This window comes from Argentina silus (assembly GCF_951799395.1).
Source record: "Argentina silus genome assembly, chromosome: 18".
Lineage (NCBI taxonomy): Eukaryota > Metazoa > Chordata > Actinopteri > Argentiniformes > Argentinidae > Argentina > Argentina silus.
Window position 1 is genome coordinate 12,530,529 of NC_139672.1, and position 18,373 is coordinate 12,548,901.

Genomic DNA, 18,373 nt, shown 5'->3' on the forward strand with positions numbered 1-18,373 from the left:
TCCGAGACAGGATTGTGTCGAGGCACAGATCTGGGGAAGGGTACAAAAAAATGTCTGCAGTATTGAAGGTCCCCAAGAACACAGTAGCCTCCATCATTTTTAAATCAAAGAAGTTTGGAACCACCAAGACTCTTCCTAGAGCTGGCCGCCCAGCCAAACTGAGCAATAGGGTGAGAAGGGCCATTGTTGAGCTCCAGAGTTCTGCAATGATGGTCTGCCTGTATTGCAGCCATCTTCAGTTGTTTGTTTTGAGGTCTTTCTGCTGAAAATGTATCATCAGGAAATGAAATGCATGTTCAATTGGATTTAAATCTGAAGAATGACTTGACCAGTCAATAACTTTCCATTTTTTGGCCCTGAAAAACCCCTTAATTGCTATGGCAGTATGTTTTGCAGTGAAGCCTCTGTAGTTCGTCTGGTGACATATTCTGCGGATGGTAGTCTCTGACAAATTCACACCTTTCTTCTCGAGAGTGTTTCTGATCTGTGGAACAGTTGTTTTCTTAATTATGGTGAGCATTCTTCAGTCATCCACTGTAGAAGTCTTCCTTGGCCTACCAGCCCGTTTGCGATTGCTGAGCTCACCAGTGCTTTTTTCTTTCTTTTTAATGATGTTCCAAACTGTTGATTTTAGCAAAGCTTTGTTTTTGGCTATAAAGCCTAATCATGGTTTCTTTGACTTTCATTGACACCTCTTTGGTCCTCATGTTGATAGACACCAATAGCAGACTCAAAAGGCAAATGCAAAGCCTAGATCCAAATACTAGACATTGACAGCTCTCCTATGCCTCCACAAATGATATGACGGAATACCCGTGACTTACAAGAAACACCTGTCAAGCCAATTGTCCCATTGCTTTTGGTGCCCTGAAATAGGGGGACTATTTCAGAAACTGCAGATCTACTGGGATTTTCACGCACAACCATCTCTAGGGTTTACAGAGAATGGTCCAAAAAAGAGAAAATATCCAGAGAGCGGCAGTTCTCTGGGCGAAAATGCCTTCTTGATGCCAGAGGTCAGAGGAGAATGGCCAGACAGGTTCAAGATGATGAATGCAACAGTAACTCAAATAACCACTTGTTATGCAGAAGACCATCTCTGAACGCACAACACGTTGAACCTTGAAGCAGATGGGCTACAGATGCAGAAGACCACACCGGGTGCCACTCCTGTCAGCTAAGAACAGGAAAATGAGGCTACAATTCGCATAGGCTCACCAAAATTGGACAATAGAAGATTGGAAAAACATTGCCTGGTCTGATGAGTCTCGATTTCTGCTGCGACATTCAGATGGTAGGGTCAGAATTTGGCGTAAACAACATGAAAGAATGGATCCATCCTGCCTTGTATCGACGGTTCAGGCTGCTGGTGGTGGTGTGATGGTGTGGGGGATATCTTCTTGGCACACTTTGGGCCCCTTAGTACCAACTGAGCATCGTTTAAACGCCACAGCCTACCTGAGTATTGTTGCTGACCATGTCCATCCCTTTATGACCACAGTGTACCCATCTTCTGATGTCATAAGAAGTGCTAATTATTTTGAGGTAATTTCATGTGGGATGATGAAAACTGGTGCTGAGTGCGAGTCTTTGGAACAACATAGTACTGAGAGGTAAATATAATGTTAGTTATGTTGTTGGCCTTTTACATCCCACCATATAGTTGGACATTTTTTTTGTAGCTCTGAAGCCACCAGCTCAAGTTACCCCAAAACCGGAGCCAGAGAAGCAGGAGAATAAACAGGGGGGAGAAGGTACAGTTGGAAGAGAAGTGGAAGTGGAGAACAGTTTGGGTGACTTATTTAACTTACCGTGTGTTCAATTTGTCCTGCTACTTGGTTCTGCTTCTTCTCGTTGAGTCTTTGTTCGTTCAAGTGATGTGATCCAGATGAATACCGCAGTTCTAGTGGAAGTTGCTATGCTAAACGTGGTTTGTGGTTTGTTTGTGCCACTGTTTGTTGAGCTTAAGGAACTGAAGTGGGCAGCTTTGAACTCCTCACAGTTGGTACATAACTTTTCTGTTGCTTGTTGTTGTTGTCTGTTGCTCTTAAAAAGGGTGCTATTGTTTATTTTATCAACGTTGTAAGGAGCTCCCTGTCTCTGTGCAGATCTCTGTCATTTTGTTTGATGTCAAGCCACATATTGCAAAGGCTTTATCATGTTGCTTGCTCGGAACATTGCTCCTGGTTTTCAAAAATCATCTTGATTTGAGACTTGTGTGGTCCATTCCTCTGTTGGCTGTTATTCAGTGTCATTCCATGTCGCTGGGTGGTTTTTCAGAACATGTTTGAGGTTCTTGATGTCACACTCTCCGCCAATATCAGAGCATAAAGCCAACCTGACTAGATGTTTTTTAGTGTGATGATTTCAGGATCGGTGCCCATTCCAATTTCAGTTAACTCAATGCAAGAAATCTTAAATATAATTTCCAATCACTTCTTGCACTGAGTGAAATGAAACTTGAATATACCTCAATTGATTTTTATGCTTTAGCTACATTTCATAATCACAAAAATAAACACAACAGTTTGTCCAGTTGGCTTTAGCTATGCTGTGATGATAGTGGAAGTGAGTAACATCACCACAGTTGTGTATTCTAAGTTGGTTGTTGTGTTGTACTTTAGCTCTGAAGCCCTCCACTCCTCCAGTCACTCCAAAACAGGAAGCCCAGAAGCAGGAGACCAAAGAGGCAGAAGGTAGGGAGGGAAAAGGAGGTGAACAATCTGGCTAACTGCTTTAAACCCTGTTACTTGAATAATTATTCTCCCATTGCCCTCTTTCATTCAATTAAGCTGCTTCATTCCAAGGTGTATGTCCTTATGGTACATCTGTTCGCATTCCACGTTTTGTTGCTCCAATTGTTTGTACCACTGTTGTGCAAAAAAGGTTACAGTATTACTGTACCAGGGAGGATTGTTGTTGTCTTTCAGTGTCCATGTTGTCTCTAACTAAAAAGTAATAGCTTCATTTGTTACATACTCTGGATACTGACACATTTGATTGTTTTGAATGGAGAGGAGCTTTCTATGTTCCTGACGTTGCAGTCATTTAATCGCTGTCAGATGCCATGTTGTGTAGGCTCTGTTTTTTTGCTTATGTCTGCTCATGTTTTTAAAGATTTGTTCGTCTTGATATGACTGGCACATCGGCAAATGGCAGTTTCATTTCTCTGTCTGTTTATTGTTGTGTTATTGGGGTAAAAGGTGGTGAGGCTCGTCATTTTAAGTCAAGTGTTTTATCACAGCTCTGAAGCCCCCAGCTCCTCTAGTCACCCCCAAACAGGAACCCCAGAAGCAGGAGACTAAAGAGGGGGAGACAGGTACATAGAGACTGCAGGAGCCTTGTCTTCAGCCTTTTGCTGAAATGTGCAAGGCTTTGTTACTAGTTGTGACCACTTTGTAGGCTGGTGCCATGCCATGCCATGTCTTTTTCCATATCACAGGTGTTGAGGTTCTGTACATTGTTTTATCATAGCTCTGAAGCCCCCAGCTCCTGCAGTCACTCCAAAACAGGAGTCCCAGAAACAGGAAGCTGAAATGGGAGGAGAAGGTAATAAGGATTGTGGACTTTTAGCTCACTGATTTATGTTCCTGGCCCCTCTGTTTGTCATGCTACGTATAATAGATTTGATGAGTTGATTGCTAATTGAAAGCATAGTGGTGAAAGTATCATCCATGCTTACTCAACGCAAACATTGATTTGCTATCTCGTTCCTATCATGAAGATCATTTTATGTAGGCACTGAGGGGCAGTTCCCTTGAACTAGGTTCTGCTACTCATGGTTCATTGACTTTGACTTGACTTGACTTTGACTTGACTTGAATTCATCTTGACTTTTTTCGGCCCAGCAACCCCATGAAAGACGTGCCTTTTGATCACACTCTACAACTACAATGTTTTTTCACAGCTCTGAAGCCCCCCGTTCCACCAGTCACCCCCAAACAGGAACCCCAGAAGCAGGAGACTAAAGAGGGGGAGACAGGTACATAGAGACTGCAGGAGCCTTGTCTTCAGCCTTTTGCTGAAATGTGCAAGGCTTTGTTACTAGTTGTGACCACTTTGTAGGCTGGTGCCATGCTATGCCATGTCTCTTTCCATATCACAGGTGTTGAGGTTCTGTACATTGTTTTATCATAGCTCTGAAGCCCCCAGCTCCTGCAGACACCCCCAAACAGGAACCCCAGAAGCAGGAGACCAAAGAGGCAGAAGGTAGGGAGGGAAAAGGAGGTGAGCAATCTGGCTAACTGCTTTAAACCCTGCTACTTGAATAATTATTCTCCCATTGCCCTCTTTCATTCAATTAAGCTGCTTCATTCCAAGGTGTATGTCCTTATGGTACATCTGTTCGCATTCCACGTTTTGTTGCTACAATTGTTTGTACCACTGTTGTGCAAAAAAGGTTACAGTATTACTGTACCAGGGAGGATTGTTGTTGTCTTTCAGTGTCCATGTTGTCTATAACTAAAAATAGCTTTATTTGTTGCATACTCTGGATATTGACATATTTGATTGTTTTGAATGGAGAGGAGCTTTCTATGTTCCTGACGTTGCAGTCATTTAATCGCTGTCAGATGCCATGTTGTGTAGGCTCTGTTTTTTTGCTTATGTCTGCTCATGTTTTTAAAGATTTGTTCGTCTTGATATGACTGGCACATCGGCAAATGGCAGTTTCATTTCTCTGTCTGTTTATTGTTGTGTTATTGGGGTAAAAGGTGGTGAGGCTCGTCATTTTAAGTCAAGTGTTTTATCACAGCTCTGAAGCCCCCAGCTCCTCTAGTCACCCCCAAACAGGAACCCCAGAAGCAGGAGACTAAAGAGGGGGAGACAGGTACATAGAGACTGCAGGAGCCTTGTCTTCAGCCTTTTGCTGAAATGTGCAAGGCTTTGTTACCAGTTGTGACCACTTTGTAGGCTGGTGCCATGCCATGCCATGTCTCTTTCCATATCACAGGTGTTGAGGTTCTGTACATTGTTTTATCATAGCTCTGAAGCCCCCAGCTCCTGCAGTCACCCCCACACAGGAGTCCCAGAAACAGGAAGCTGAAGTGGGAGGAGAAGGTAATAAGGATTGTGGACTTTTAGCTCACTGATTTATGTTGCTGGCCCCTCTGTTCGTCATGCTACGTATAATAGATTTGATGAGTTGATTGCTAATTGAAAGCATAGTGGTGAAAGTATCATCCATGCTTACTCAGAAGATCATTGTATGTAGGCACTGAGGGGCAGTTCCCTTGAACTAGGTTCTGCTCCTCATGGTTCATTGACTTTGACTTGACTTGACTTTGACTTGACTTGAATCCATCTTGACTTTTTTCGGCCCAGCAACCCCATGAAAGACGTGCCTTTTGATCACACTCTACAACTACAATGTTTTTTCACAGCTCTGAAGCCCCCCGTTCCACCAGTCACCTCCAAACAAGAGCTGCAGAAGCAGGAGGCTGAAGAGGGAGGAGAAGGTAGGGAGGGAATTAAGAGAACTCTCCGGCTGACTGATTAAAGTTTCTGTCCGCTCTGTTTGTCATGCTACGCATAATGGACATGATTAGTTAAGATGATCTTAGATAGCCTAATCTTTATGGTAATAAAAGCATAATATTAGGGAATGTACCCAATTCAACCATTGCTTTGCTATCTCGTTATTGATGTTAAGGTCCACTTGTAGCTAAGCCTTCATGCTGATATTTTGTACAGTTTTTTTTTTTGGACTACATTGTCCACATTGCTTGCTAGTCTGTATCTGGCATCTATGCGTCTGGTCATTGTTGTTTACAATCTACAATGTAGACAATGTTTTATCACAGCTCTGACGCCCCCGACTCCTCCAATCACCACCAATCAGGAGCCTCAGAAGCAGGAGACCGAAAAGCAAGGTCAAGGTAGGGACTAGGGAGAGAAGTGAAAATGTAAACTTCAGTGACTACTTTACCTTTCCCTCTGTTTGTGTGGCATCTTGTTTTGCTGGTTGTTGAGTTGTACAGTCATACCCAATTGAAGTAGTCTATGTGCTTAAGACTTAAATCACGTTGTTTGTCTATAAAGTCTGTCTGCACCTGTAAGTGCTCAAAGTTGTTTGTCTGTCAATTGTTGAGCTAAACATGATTTTGCCAGGCTGGCTGTCCATAATGTAGTCCTATATCAGTGCTTTTGTGTTTACTGATACTGGATTTAGTGAGGCTAGCTTGCGTTTAAGCTTGTTTCACTGTGGACTGTTGATTCATTTTGAGTGAAAGCTTTTTTGTATATATATCTACTGTCTCCCTTCTGTTGGTCTCTAAGCTTCACTTGTGATTGTGGCTAGTGTATGTTAAGCATATTAAAGAGGTGTTGCAGTGTGTTGTTAAATGTATTACCACAGCATAGACCCCCCCCCTCCCCCCCCCCGGTTCCCACAGTTTCCTCAATATCGTCTTTGAAGCACTCTATGTACAGTAGCAAAGCCCTTGTCACTTGTTTACCATTGTCATGCTGACATTTTATATGGGAGGCTTGCCTTGTCTGTGTACGTGTTGCCGTGTCTGGCGTCCATGCATCTGATCATAGTTATTGAGGTTTCATAGGTTGACAATGTTTTATCACAGCTCTGGAGCCCCCGACTCCTCCAGTCACACCCAAACAGGAGTCCCAGAAGCAGGAGACCGAAAAAGAAGGTGAAGGTAGGGACAAGGGAGAGAAGTGAAAATAGTGAACAACTTTAGTTGTTCAACTTTAGTTGACTACCACCTTTGCCTCTGTGCAGCTTGTGTGACGTCCTCTTATGCTGGTTGTCGAGTTCTGCAGTCATGACCATATATGGGACTGGCTGTCTCATATGACAGCAAATGTAGACCAAATGTAGACCAAATGTAGACCAAATGTAGACCTACATTTAAGTGCTGAACGTTATTCATAGTATGTTCATTAGGCCTACTGTTGGCTTGGATTTTGTAATGCTAGCTTGTGTTTTGGCTTGTTTTGATCACTGTTGATTTAATTTTGAGTGAAAGCTTTATTTGTATATCTACTGTATCCATTCTGATCGTCTCTAAGCTTCCCTTTGCTTTTTGGCTGGTGTATGTTAGGCAGAGGCAACATTGAAGTGTCTTGTGAAATGTATTACCACAGTAGAGAAGCCCCTGGTTCCCGTGACCACAAAAGAGCAGACAAAGCTGGAGATCAAAGAGGGAGACGGTAAGGGGATGGAATCTTGGAAAGCTGAATATGTGCTTTTTCCTTGAGTTGTTTAGTTTTTTTGTGCCGAATACATTTGACAGGTTTCCTTTACTAAATAAGCATCCTTGAAGGCAATTTGATTTGTCACATCTCTTGGCGATATTGTTTATGCGTCTTGCACTTTATTTGTCTGTTATTGTGTTCATGCATTGAAGGTTTAGAGTGCAAGGCTGAAGTTGCCTTGTTTTTGGAGCAATCATGTGGAATGAAGTAACAGGACCTTTTAGTTGTAAGATAACCTATTCAGGTTATGCATCTTGATATTTTCTTTCATGCACTACATAGTGTCAAAGGCTACAGCTCCTGTTACCCCCAAAGAAGAGCATCTGAAGCCAGAGACAAAGATAGTGGAACCCCATGGTAGGAGACGATATGCAATATGATTTGAGCTACAGTATGTCAGCAATTTGAACATTACTTGTATTCTAGATTCAGACGTGAGTTATTGGCTATACGAAATTGGACCAGACAGGATATGAAAATGATCAAAATGAAAAAAACAAACCAATTGCTTCGATACTGAAAAAAACATTTTCACATGGACTAGGGTTTTTCGTTTCAACCTATTTATTCGGGAGTCTAGTTGCACAATCTTCTCAAATAATTGTGCATGTTTTTTTTTTTACTTCTCTAGAGTCTAGTTGTGAATCAAGGGCAGGCCTCATTTTATCTTTTCTGTGATTGGCCAGATTAGCAAATTGTCCTGTCCTAACCCTTTACTTCAGTAGGGTTAGAAAATAAAATACATCAATTTGAAACATGCAGTGTTCAACATTTTTAATGCAAGCGTATGTTTTCACCTTGTTATGGCATGCATGTCCTGGCCTTTAGAGACCTCTTGCTTCACTTTCGTATTGCTCAGTCTGTGCAAGGGTGATCAATTGGCTCAATATTTGAATCCCCAGTTCCTGCAGTCATCCTCAAACAAGAGCCTCAGAAAACGACCATAGATGAAGGTACAGAAGCTGCTGGATTACGCTGATTTATTCTGTCTCATTGTGACATTCTGTGTCATTCTGACATTTTAAAGGCACTTTTGTGGAGAACATTTTGCTCAGAAGTTAAAGATTTGTCATAAGATCATTGTTGGTAACAGTAGGTTTTGTTTCCCTAATTTGAAGTGTAATTACTGTCAGTGTGTTTTGCTGGGGTAAAAAAGTATTTGTCCCTGCGTCTGTGTCACTGGTCTCTTCAAAAGAAACAAGCCTTGTTAAAGGCAATTTTGAAAAGTGCAATTCTTAGTTCTTTTGATTGTGTTTCTGCTTACTAGACAGGTGTGTGACAGGTATTTTGTTTATTGTCATAGTTTTGAAGCCTCCTGCTCCTGCCGTCCCCAAACCAGAACCACAGAAGGAGACTGTAGAAAAGAAGATAGTAGTAGAGACCCAGGGTATGAAAAGATGAGAGCTATTTGTTGTCTGCTGGGCCGATGCTGTACCTATGCATTGTTTGTCCTAAAATGTAAAAGCTTGACTGTGACATACTGATTGTAGTCAATATGACTATATTTTCACTGGTGGATAGACTTCACAGGAACTGACGCTCAGATCTACTGAAGCAAATGTCATTTTGTCTTTTCACTTTGTCCTTTCTGTTTGCATCGTCTTTATCTTGACTTTAGGCTTGTGTTACAGATTTCTGAGGTGTCTGCTTCATTTGACTGTATGTTCTTGTTAGTCTGTGTCAGGTAACATACTTTGTTTAGAGAAAAATGTGTCAATTTCTCAAGGCAGCTCCATTATCTTAACCCCCCCCCAGCTGCTGTAGTCAAATCCAAAGAGCAGACCCAGAAGCAGGAGACCAAGCAGGGAGAAGGTAGGGATGGAAGAGCCCAATAACAGTTTGTAAATGTTCAGTCTGCTTAATTTGTGATTCAACCACAGCAAACTGTGCTTAAGCCTTCTATTTGAAGAAAATATGCTGTCTTTGTCAATAAATTGATTTTGTCATTGTTGGCTGTACTTGTAGTCTTGGAAAGCTGGCTCTGTGTCCTTGCTTTGAGTTGTTTGTGGAAAAGAGTGGTCTCGCATCTCTTGGCAATGAGTTCTATTTGTGAGAGTTTTGTTTTAATAAAGGGTGCGGCATGTGGGACACAGATGCTTTATGATATGGAGGTGGATGTCTCGTCTCTTGACTATATGTGCCTTGTTGAGTGTTGATTTTAAGTGATTCCTTTATTTCATATCCCACTGCACATTCCCACTTTGGGTCCCTGAGTGGTTTCTGGCTGGCGTCGTGTACGTGCTGTATGTCAGACTGCTGTGCATTTAAAGTAAGAGGTGTTGGAAGTGTCTTGTGACATGTATTACCACAGCCGAGGAGTCCCCAGTTTCCCCAGTCACCTCCAAACAAGAGCCCACAAAGCAGGAGGCCAAACTGGGAGGAGAAGGTAGGGGTACGTGGAGATGATCTGCTGAGTGTCTGCTTATCTACATATGTACAGTCGGTGTAGTTTGTCACTAAGCTGCAGCACACTGGCCTTCTGTTTACGTGAGCGAATTCAACTGTGTTCAAACCTTTGGCTGCAGGTCTTTTGTTTATATGTTGTTAGCTATAGCACAGTTCTGTGGTACTTTACCTTGTTTGGTACCCTGACAATACCTTGTTTAAATGGCAATGCAGGCTTTACTTGAAGTATTGATGTAAAGAGGAACAGTTTGGCTCATGGTATTTTTCAAAATGCACATTGATAGGCTAATTGTTGGTGTAAATGGATGATATGTTGTATTCTGTGTCAGTCTTGTATTTGCTCCCTTCTGGTTTGCCCATGCGGATAATTTGGTGCTACTTTATCGAACGTAACCATGAGACTTTCAGTTGATTGTTGTGCTCATGCTTATAGTTGTAGAGCCACCCGTTGCTCCTGCCGTCCCCAAACCAGAGACTCAAAAGGAGGAGGAGAAAACAGTCATAGAGGCCCATGGTAGGAAAGGCTGAGCTGTCTGTTGAAACTTATTTTGTCACATAAATATTCATTCTCTTTTTTCTGTCTTCTCACTCCTGAATGACAAGCTACTGTAGGTCTTTACTGCTTGTTCCTTTTTTGCCACCATTTAGAATTTTTTTGCAGTACAAAATCTGTGTGTGTGTGTGTGTGTGTGTGTGTGTGTGTGTGTGTGTGTGTGTGTGTGTGTGTGTGTGTGTGTGTGTGTGTGTGTGCGTGAAAATATGGCGTCACCCTTAATTCATCTTGCATCTCTCTTTGACATCATGCCAAATGCAGGTATATTCATTTGCATATTCATTCATTGGTCTCTGATCACACACAAAGGTTCCTACAGCTGCAAGACAGATGGACACCTACTCAGAGGACAATACACCTAGCTCCTGTAATGCTTCTAAAAAATCTTTCTTTACATTGTGAAACTGTTCCAATCTTGGATCTGTAACCCATTTTGGGTCGCTCAAAACCGTGGCTTTATGACACCGCTTTTTGAGGCATTACCACAGTGAGTGCAGATACTCATGTAATCCCTTCCTTCCTCAGTTCTTCCAGTCACATTCAAACAAGAGCTTCAGAATCAGGAGGTTGAGGAAGGGGGCAGTGTTACCCTGCACTGTGAGCTCTCTAAACCTGGGGTCCCTGTGGAATGGAGGAAAGGAACACAGGCGTTGAAGTCTGGAGAAAAATACCAGATGAAGCAGACAGGAGGCAGTGTTGAGCTGAAAATCTGTGATTTGCAGCATGGCGACACAGGAATCTACTGCTGTGTCACAGGAGACACAGACAGCTCTGCTTGCCTTAAAGTCAATGGTAGTATATTTTTTTCACTACCAGACAAATGGGCTATTTGATGATGATGACATGATTTGGATTTTAGTCATGCAACAAATGAAGAGTTCCTACTACACTTGGTTGCTTGACTTGGGACATCAGTAACTTTAAGACAGTGTAATTACATTTTAGAAATCAGAAATTATGTTTAAGAAGCCAGCTCAAGCTTGCTGAAAGCTAGCTAAATCTTTTGTTTTTTGCCATATGCTCCCCCTTCTATGAAACCTTTCCCACTGTCGTGTGCAGACTCTTAATTCATGTTTTGTTATTTTGGATGTGTCAGCTCTCCCCGTCATTTTCACACAAGAGCTGGAGAGCCAGGAGGCTGAGGAGAGGGCCAGTGTTACCCTGCACTGTGAGCTCTCTAAACCTGGGGTCTCTGTGGAATGGAGGAAGGGTGAAGTGGGTCTTTGTCCCTGTGCGAAGTATGAAATCAGCCAGGAAAGGCACAGCGCCAGACTAGTCATCCATAATGTAGACCCAGAGGACTCTGGGATCTACACCTGTGACAGTGGTGACAGTAAAAGCACAGCACACCTAGCCGTGAAGGGTAGGCTGAGAGAGACCTGTTCTGTCTTAGTAATAATATGCTGAATAAATCAATAATATGATCAAAATCTCACTTTAGCAAAACCTTATCACGTGAATTATGAACATTTAGTGTGTATTTGGGGCACAATTTTGCCTCATCAGAGCCTTTCGTATATATCTCACCTCTCCCCACCACCTCTGTACCCCCTCTACTGCACCCCACCCTCTCACCCTCCACAGCCCTACCTGTCTTCTTCACAACCAGGCTACATGATCTAGAGAGGGTGTCAGGGGAGACCGCCACTCTCCATTGTGAACTTACCAAGCCGGGAGCCAGCGTGGTCTGGAGAATGGGCGAGCGGGTCCTGGAGTCCAGCAACAAGTATCAGCTGAAACAAGAGGGCACCATTGCAGAGCTAAACATCTGTAAACTCCAAGGGAGTGACACTGGAGAGTACTCCTGTGACACAGGCCACCAGAGGACTTCAGCCACACTCACTGTGGAGGGTAGGGATACTGTTGAGACTTCTACAGTTTTGTCCTTCTTTCTCAATCAGACTCCTCACCCTCTTGAGTTTTTGTCCAATGCGTTTTAACCCTTTCTATCCCCACCCCTCCGCTTTCCATCCTCGAGTGAATTTCACACAAGACCTCACCCTATAGCGATAAAGAGCACGGAATGATTCTTTATGTGTTTTGCTGACCCTTGTTCATCTTTCCATTCACCTATTAAATGCTTCCTATGTGCTCCCTCATCCTCTGTCCTCTTCACAAATCTTTATCTGCTTTCAAAGCTCCGCCATTTTGCAAGGCATCCATAATCATTTCACCTGAGAACCTTGCTTTTTAGTGAAGTGGTCCATTTCACGTTTTCACTCCTTTGTTTTCATGGGAGCAACCTTTTGTCTTTTCACAGAACTCAACCTCACTCTTTGTCTTTCTTGACAGTGGTCCCTGTGCTTATATTATATACAGTGGGTGTGTATGGTTAACTGTTTTTAGTCTGTTTGACTAACAGTCACTAGTTTTTAATCAAAGGTTTTGCACCGTGACAGAACTGTCATCCTGTGACATGAGAGAAATTGAGTTGACTTGTTGTTAGTGTGTTCCCTAAGCCATACTTTCCCATTGAATTATCCCAAATGGTTTCCACATTTGCACACTTGGCTACACTTGCCCACACTGATCCATTCTTTAGAATGAATACGGCAGAGATTCATAAGTAACTATGACTGACTTCATCAAAAACAGAAGTGGAGGTGACCATAGTGAAGTTCTTGGAGAGCTGCGTGGTGCGTGAGGGGGCGGACGTCCATTTTGAGTGCCTGGTGTCCCACGAGAACGCTCCCCTGGCCCAGTGGAAGCTCCAGGACGTCCCACTGCAGAATAACGAGATGAACCTGATCCGGGTCGAGGGCGGGGTGCACAGCCTGACCCTCAGGGGGGTCACCCAGGCTGACTCAGGCACAGTCACCTTCACAGTGGGTACCCACACTTCCACCGCCTACCTAACAGTTCGAGGTAAGCGGTGTATACATATATTTATGAATACAATGATAATCCGTCACTCATCCCATTCTAACCAATACTTGGAGTGTTTCTACCATTTATTTCCGTTCAAAAGCAGTTTCCATGGCCTCTGATTGTCGGTCAATAATCCTCGGTCAGGTTTGTTGGCATATGGCGATCACAGCTGCTACCTGTTCATGTTTCAGGCAGGCAGCCTCCACTTCTAGCTCCTCTCTGACTCTGATACCGTCACATCAATAACATGTCTCTCAATTCGTGTTCATCTTGTTATAGAGATGATTGCATTGAGTTGAGATCACAGCATTCATACTCATCTGCCATTTATGTTGTTGACAAAGTCACACCTTACATTAGATTGCCCTTATACCTGTCTTACAACTATGTTATTTCTGTGGAAATAACATTGCATCAACATGTTTTTACATTGCTTTGTAATTGCAAAGTAATGGAGTTAAACATGTTTGGCTATTATAAAAGTTGAATAGGGCTGCTCTTATTTTCAGTCATCTATACTGTATGCATAATATATAGTATGCATAAGTATAATTTAGCAGACTTGTCATTTTGTTTTAGCAGTTTCCATTTTACTGTAGCATCAGTCAGATTCAGTCAAGCCAAAGTTGTCAAACAGACAATGTTGTTGTTTTCATTCAACTTTCTATGTGTGAATCAGTACTTCCTGTCTTCCATAGAACACATTTGTCTGTTCTCATTCCTTATGCATTTCAACTTCCTCCTTTGTTGCTCCTCAAGAAATCTCCTTGTCGTTTAGATTTAGGCTATCATACACCGACATTGGATTAATGTACAGTATGTTTAGCAAATGTGTGTTTTATGTTTAGTCATTTCTTTTTCAGGATGAAAAGAAAATTAATCCACTTGACTTTAAAAGTGTTCCTTTTCACTACAGCATCTGCTATTATGGAACGGCTGACATTTTGAGAACATAAATGGGAAATGACTGGTTGATTGAGTGTTTCCTTTTAAGCTGTTCTGTGATTTGATGTCTCCGTCCTCTCTGAAAACAAGCTGAAACAAGCTATCATCACTTTTGGTGACCTGTACCTCACTGTGTCCTGGCAGCGGCACCTGTAGTGTTCAAGAAGGAGCTGGAGAGCCAGGAGGCGGTGGAGGGGGACAGTGTCACCTTGTCATGTGAGACATCCAGCTCAGACGGCCGTGTGACCTGGAGGAGGGGCTCCGTGCTGCTCACTCAAGGCCAGAAATACTCCATGGAGAACAAGGGCACCATATACACCCTGGTGGTCCACAAGCTGAAGGTGGAGGATACTGGGGAGTATACCTGCGATACCGGGGACAAGCAAAGCACCGCCGCCCTGACTGTCAAAGGTAATGGAGTTCATCTTTCCATCTGTCCCCCTGAGGGTTTTTTATCCATTGTCTGTCCGTGTTGTCTTCAACCTTCATCCTATCTATCAAAGGCTAAGAACTTCATTCTGTCTGTCAACGACTAAGCACTTCTTTTGTGGGTCTTTTACTCATAAGTTGTATAGTGTTAGGGGTAGTAATAACCTTTTTGTAGACCTGAAGTTGATTGTTAAGTATTTGGTCCGAGAACCAGTGTTTCTCGAGAACAATAATCTGTGCCTGATGTTGGGAGCTGCAATAACAATGTGTGTTTTTTGTTGTTGTGTTGAGAACATTATTGTTTCATTGTGTCACCGCAAATTGTTTACTAGCAAATTGTTCCTCCTACATTTGAGCCATTATACTGTATGTAGGAAGTGCAAGTATGTTTTTTTGGTACTATTCTACTTGTGTCAGATTACTATTTAAGTGAGGGATTAAAAGTATATACTAAACCTTACACCCTTAAAAATAGCCATACCAGTTACTGGACTGGTGACATCTGTAATACAAGTACCCATTCTCTTTAGATCTCACTTTGACACAGGGTATCAATGATGACACTCTTTTGCTGGGGAATCACCTTACTGGTCCCCTCCTTTCAAAGTCCCGGTCTCGGTAACCTTCAGACCTCTCACCTCCCACAATTCCATTCACCTCCAGAGAGTGTGCGGATCACTCGAGAGCTGCACGACATCACCGTCACCACCGGCCAGGACGCCGTCTTTGAGTGTGAGTTGTCCCGGCCGGGGGTGACCAACGGAGACTGGTGGTTGGGGGACAACCTCCTCCAAAATAACGACCTGAACGAGATGAGCTGTAATGGCCGAGTGCACCGCCTGGTACTGAAGATGGTCACCACCGATGAGTCAGGGGACGTGGCGTTCGTGGTGGGAGAGGAGAAGACCGTGGCCTGCCTGCTGGTAGAGCAGAAGCCCAAAGGTAACAGTGATGATGCAGCCACTAAAGAAACCGCTTAGTCCTCCTCACCTCTCCATCTCTTCCATCAAAATGCTTTTGCCTTGGCCAGTGGAAATACCAATCTGCTGTACGCCATCATTCATCCCATCCTAACCTCTCTTAGACATGTGTTGGCTTTTCTCAATCTGCTTTTCCTTTCATAGCATCTTTAGTTTTAAAGATGCTATTAAATGATGGTGACAAGGTGCTTGTCACTGACACACACAAATCACATTGCTAATTCCAGTGCAGAACTAATGGACATATTATAAGACCAATTTCAATGACTTGCATGCCACTGTCAGCTGATAAAGCATTAGCGCAGTGAAAGTAGAGCCAATAGAAAAGGTGTACAATAGAAATACCACACTGTATATGAGATGAGAGAGATGAGAGAGATATGATACAAATTATTTTGTCATCCAGATAGCAACAGTAGTCATACAATAATGACCATACAAGACCAGCGAGATGATGATACCTGGATGATAGCAGTAGACTACAGTATGTCCTTCGTTTCGGGTTTCCCATATCCGCAGCCCTAATCCTTGAGAAGCCCCATAACACGGTGGCCCTAGAGGGAGAGACAGTCACCCTGTCCTGCACCGTCTCCGACCCCATGGCAACTCTGACCTGGATCAGGAACAACGTTGCCATCAAAGCAGGACCCAAGTATGACCTGCGCAAGAACGGTCATCTCAACCAGCTTCGTATCCACAACCTGGACGTGGAGGACTCTGGGACCTACTCCTGCGATACAGGGGACGCACAATGCACCGTCAACTTGATTGTGGAAGGTAAAGAATGACGCAGGCGCTAGAAAACAGTCCGTCCCTCTCCCTCACATTGAAGACTGTGGATCAAGATAAAGTCAGGATATGACAACCCTCCCCCACAACATTCTTGCCCCTCTCTTGCCCTCTACCACGCACCCAGTCTTCCATCAACACACACCAACAGACCCATGTTACCCGCTGTCCAAAATAGCCTCTGGTTTCAGCTTCTCTTCTCAGACATTGGCCCTGTCCGGAAACAACTCCTATCACCTGCGCCCTAGACACTTGTGTAAATCTGAAATAATTGGATAGGTATAGACAAGATGGTGAAAAAATCCCTCTTAGCCTGTCAGAGAGCAATTGCCATCTTGCTTATACCTACACAGTCCCTTCAGATTTACACACTGATGTCATATTTTCCCTGTCTTCTACGTTCGCCAGGTGCCCCAGTGTTCTTTCAGAAGGAGCTGAACAACCAGGAAGCCCTCGAGGGGGATGATGTGATCCTGCACTGTGAGGTCTCCAAGGTGGGCGTCCATGTGGAGTGGAGAAAGGGAGGCATGGTCCTCCAGGCGGGTAAGAAGTACGAGATGAGGCAGGAGGGGTGTGTCCAGGAGCTCCGCATCCGCAACCTGCATCCCGAGGACAACGGCTTCTACACCTGTGATGGGGGAGATCAACTTACCACAGCCTCTGTGGCAGTGCAAGGTATCACGTCTTCAACGTAGCATCTGTCTGGTTTTTACAACTCGGTTAAAAGTTGAAGCCTTGAGAGTTCTGTCTGCTCTTTGGGCGATGATGGAGGACCGAAGATTATCAGTGAATTTCTGACCAATTTTAGAAAGAGCACCTTTGTGGTTTCAACAGTTTTCAGTATGAAGATTACGATAGTCAGTTTAAAAGGTTTGAGCGATTCATACTATATTATGTTGCAAATGTATAGTTTCGAAACATTTTTTGGAAGCTAGCATTTTTGTCAAATCTCACAATGGATGCTAAAGTAGTCAAACTTTTTATTTATACAGTACAGCATGCAGCGATCATTGGGGCAGCGATACGTGTATCACATAATAAGCTTCTTTACTGTAGCTCCTATGGGGCTGATATATAATATGAATCATTAATCATTGACCTACAACGGCTTTTAGGAGTGGATCACCAACAGTGTTTGGCAAATTCTGTGTAAATTATTGTGAGCCAGTGGCTTAAATCGATAAAGTACAACAAAGCAGATTAAAGATTAAATGAAGAGTGTGACACTCCAGGAATTGGGAGAGCCAGTATGAGTTGTGAGTAACACCTAACATGAATTAAAATGCTGCTATTTACATTAAAACTAATATAAAACTATAGTAACAACATGTCAGTGATGTTAATACAGTTTTGTCACGAAAGTAATTACAGAGTTTGCAATATCTAGGTTGACATAAACTGTAGTCAACTGTGTTCAAAGGGCAGGAAGAATCAGCTTGGTTTAGGCAGACACATCTGATTGGTTTCTAAAAGGTCAGTGGGAGGAATTTAACAGATGCACAACTTTTGAAATGTGAAAAAGTGTGACTCAGTTCCGGAAGCACCCCATAGCTGAGAGTGTGTGTGTGTGTGTCTGTGTGTGTGTGTCTCGCTCTACAGAGAAAGAAGTCCTCATAGTGTGTGGTCTAAAGACCACTGACGTCTTTGTGGGCGAGTGGGCCACCTTCTCCTGCCAGCTCTCCCGTAGGGTGGCTGGGGAGGTCCAGTGGTGGCTGGACGGCACCCTTCTGGAACACAGCCCCTTCAGCGAAATAGGGCTGAGCCAGGGCAACATCCACACACTCACCCTAAAGAACCTGGCCCAGGACGACTCGGGCACGGTCACGTTCAAGGCCGGTAGCCTGTTGTCCTCCGCCAAGCTCTTAGTCAAAGGTATCAGGGAGAAGGAGGAGGAGGAGAGCTACCTACCTCATACATCCACTCTTTTCTTGAGACCCTGCAGCATCAGTGCCCTCACAGGGGGGGTTAGTCAATAGCAAATAGGCTTCAGTTACACAAATTAATCACTGCGGAAGAACCTTGTGAAACAATCAAAATTAAGGCCAGGATTTGATCAATGACAGATTGCAGTTTTCTGCATGGAGGGTGTTGTTGATACTTGATTTAGAAATTGTTAGTCCGGTCACATGTACCAAACAACTTCCCTGCCAAATTCGCTATCATTACTGAATAGGTCTCGCCTCAGCACTGC

General features: G+C 43.4%; 1 protein-coding gene across 1 annotated transcript in view; it reads left to right on the forward strand.

Annotated features, from left to right (window-relative positions):
• The window catches only part of obscnb (obscurin, cytoskeletal calmodulin and titin-interacting RhoGEF b), a 73,931-nt gene that overhangs the window by 31,096 nt on the left and 24,462 nt on the right, over positions 1 to 18,373 (forward strand). Inside the window, exons 40-48 of the mRNA XM_083690667.1 lie at positions 10,697 to 10,963; positions 11,268 to 11,534; positions 11,756 to 12,022; positions 12,767 to 13,036; positions 14,129 to 14,395; positions 15,077 to 15,355; positions 15,913 to 16,170; positions 16,591 to 16,857; positions 17,782 to 18,054. Of these exons, the coding sequence (XP_083546793.1) occupies positions 10,697 to 10,963; positions 11,268 to 11,534; positions 11,756 to 12,022; positions 12,767 to 13,036; positions 14,129 to 14,395; positions 15,077 to 15,355; positions 15,913 to 16,170; positions 16,591 to 16,857; positions 17,782 to 18,054 (2,415 nt within the window). The remainder of the gene's footprint in view (positions 1 to 10,696; positions 10,964 to 11,267; positions 11,535 to 11,755; positions 12,023 to 12,766; positions 13,037 to 14,128; positions 14,396 to 15,076; positions 15,356 to 15,912; positions 16,171 to 16,590; positions 16,858 to 17,781; positions 18,055 to 18,373) is intronic.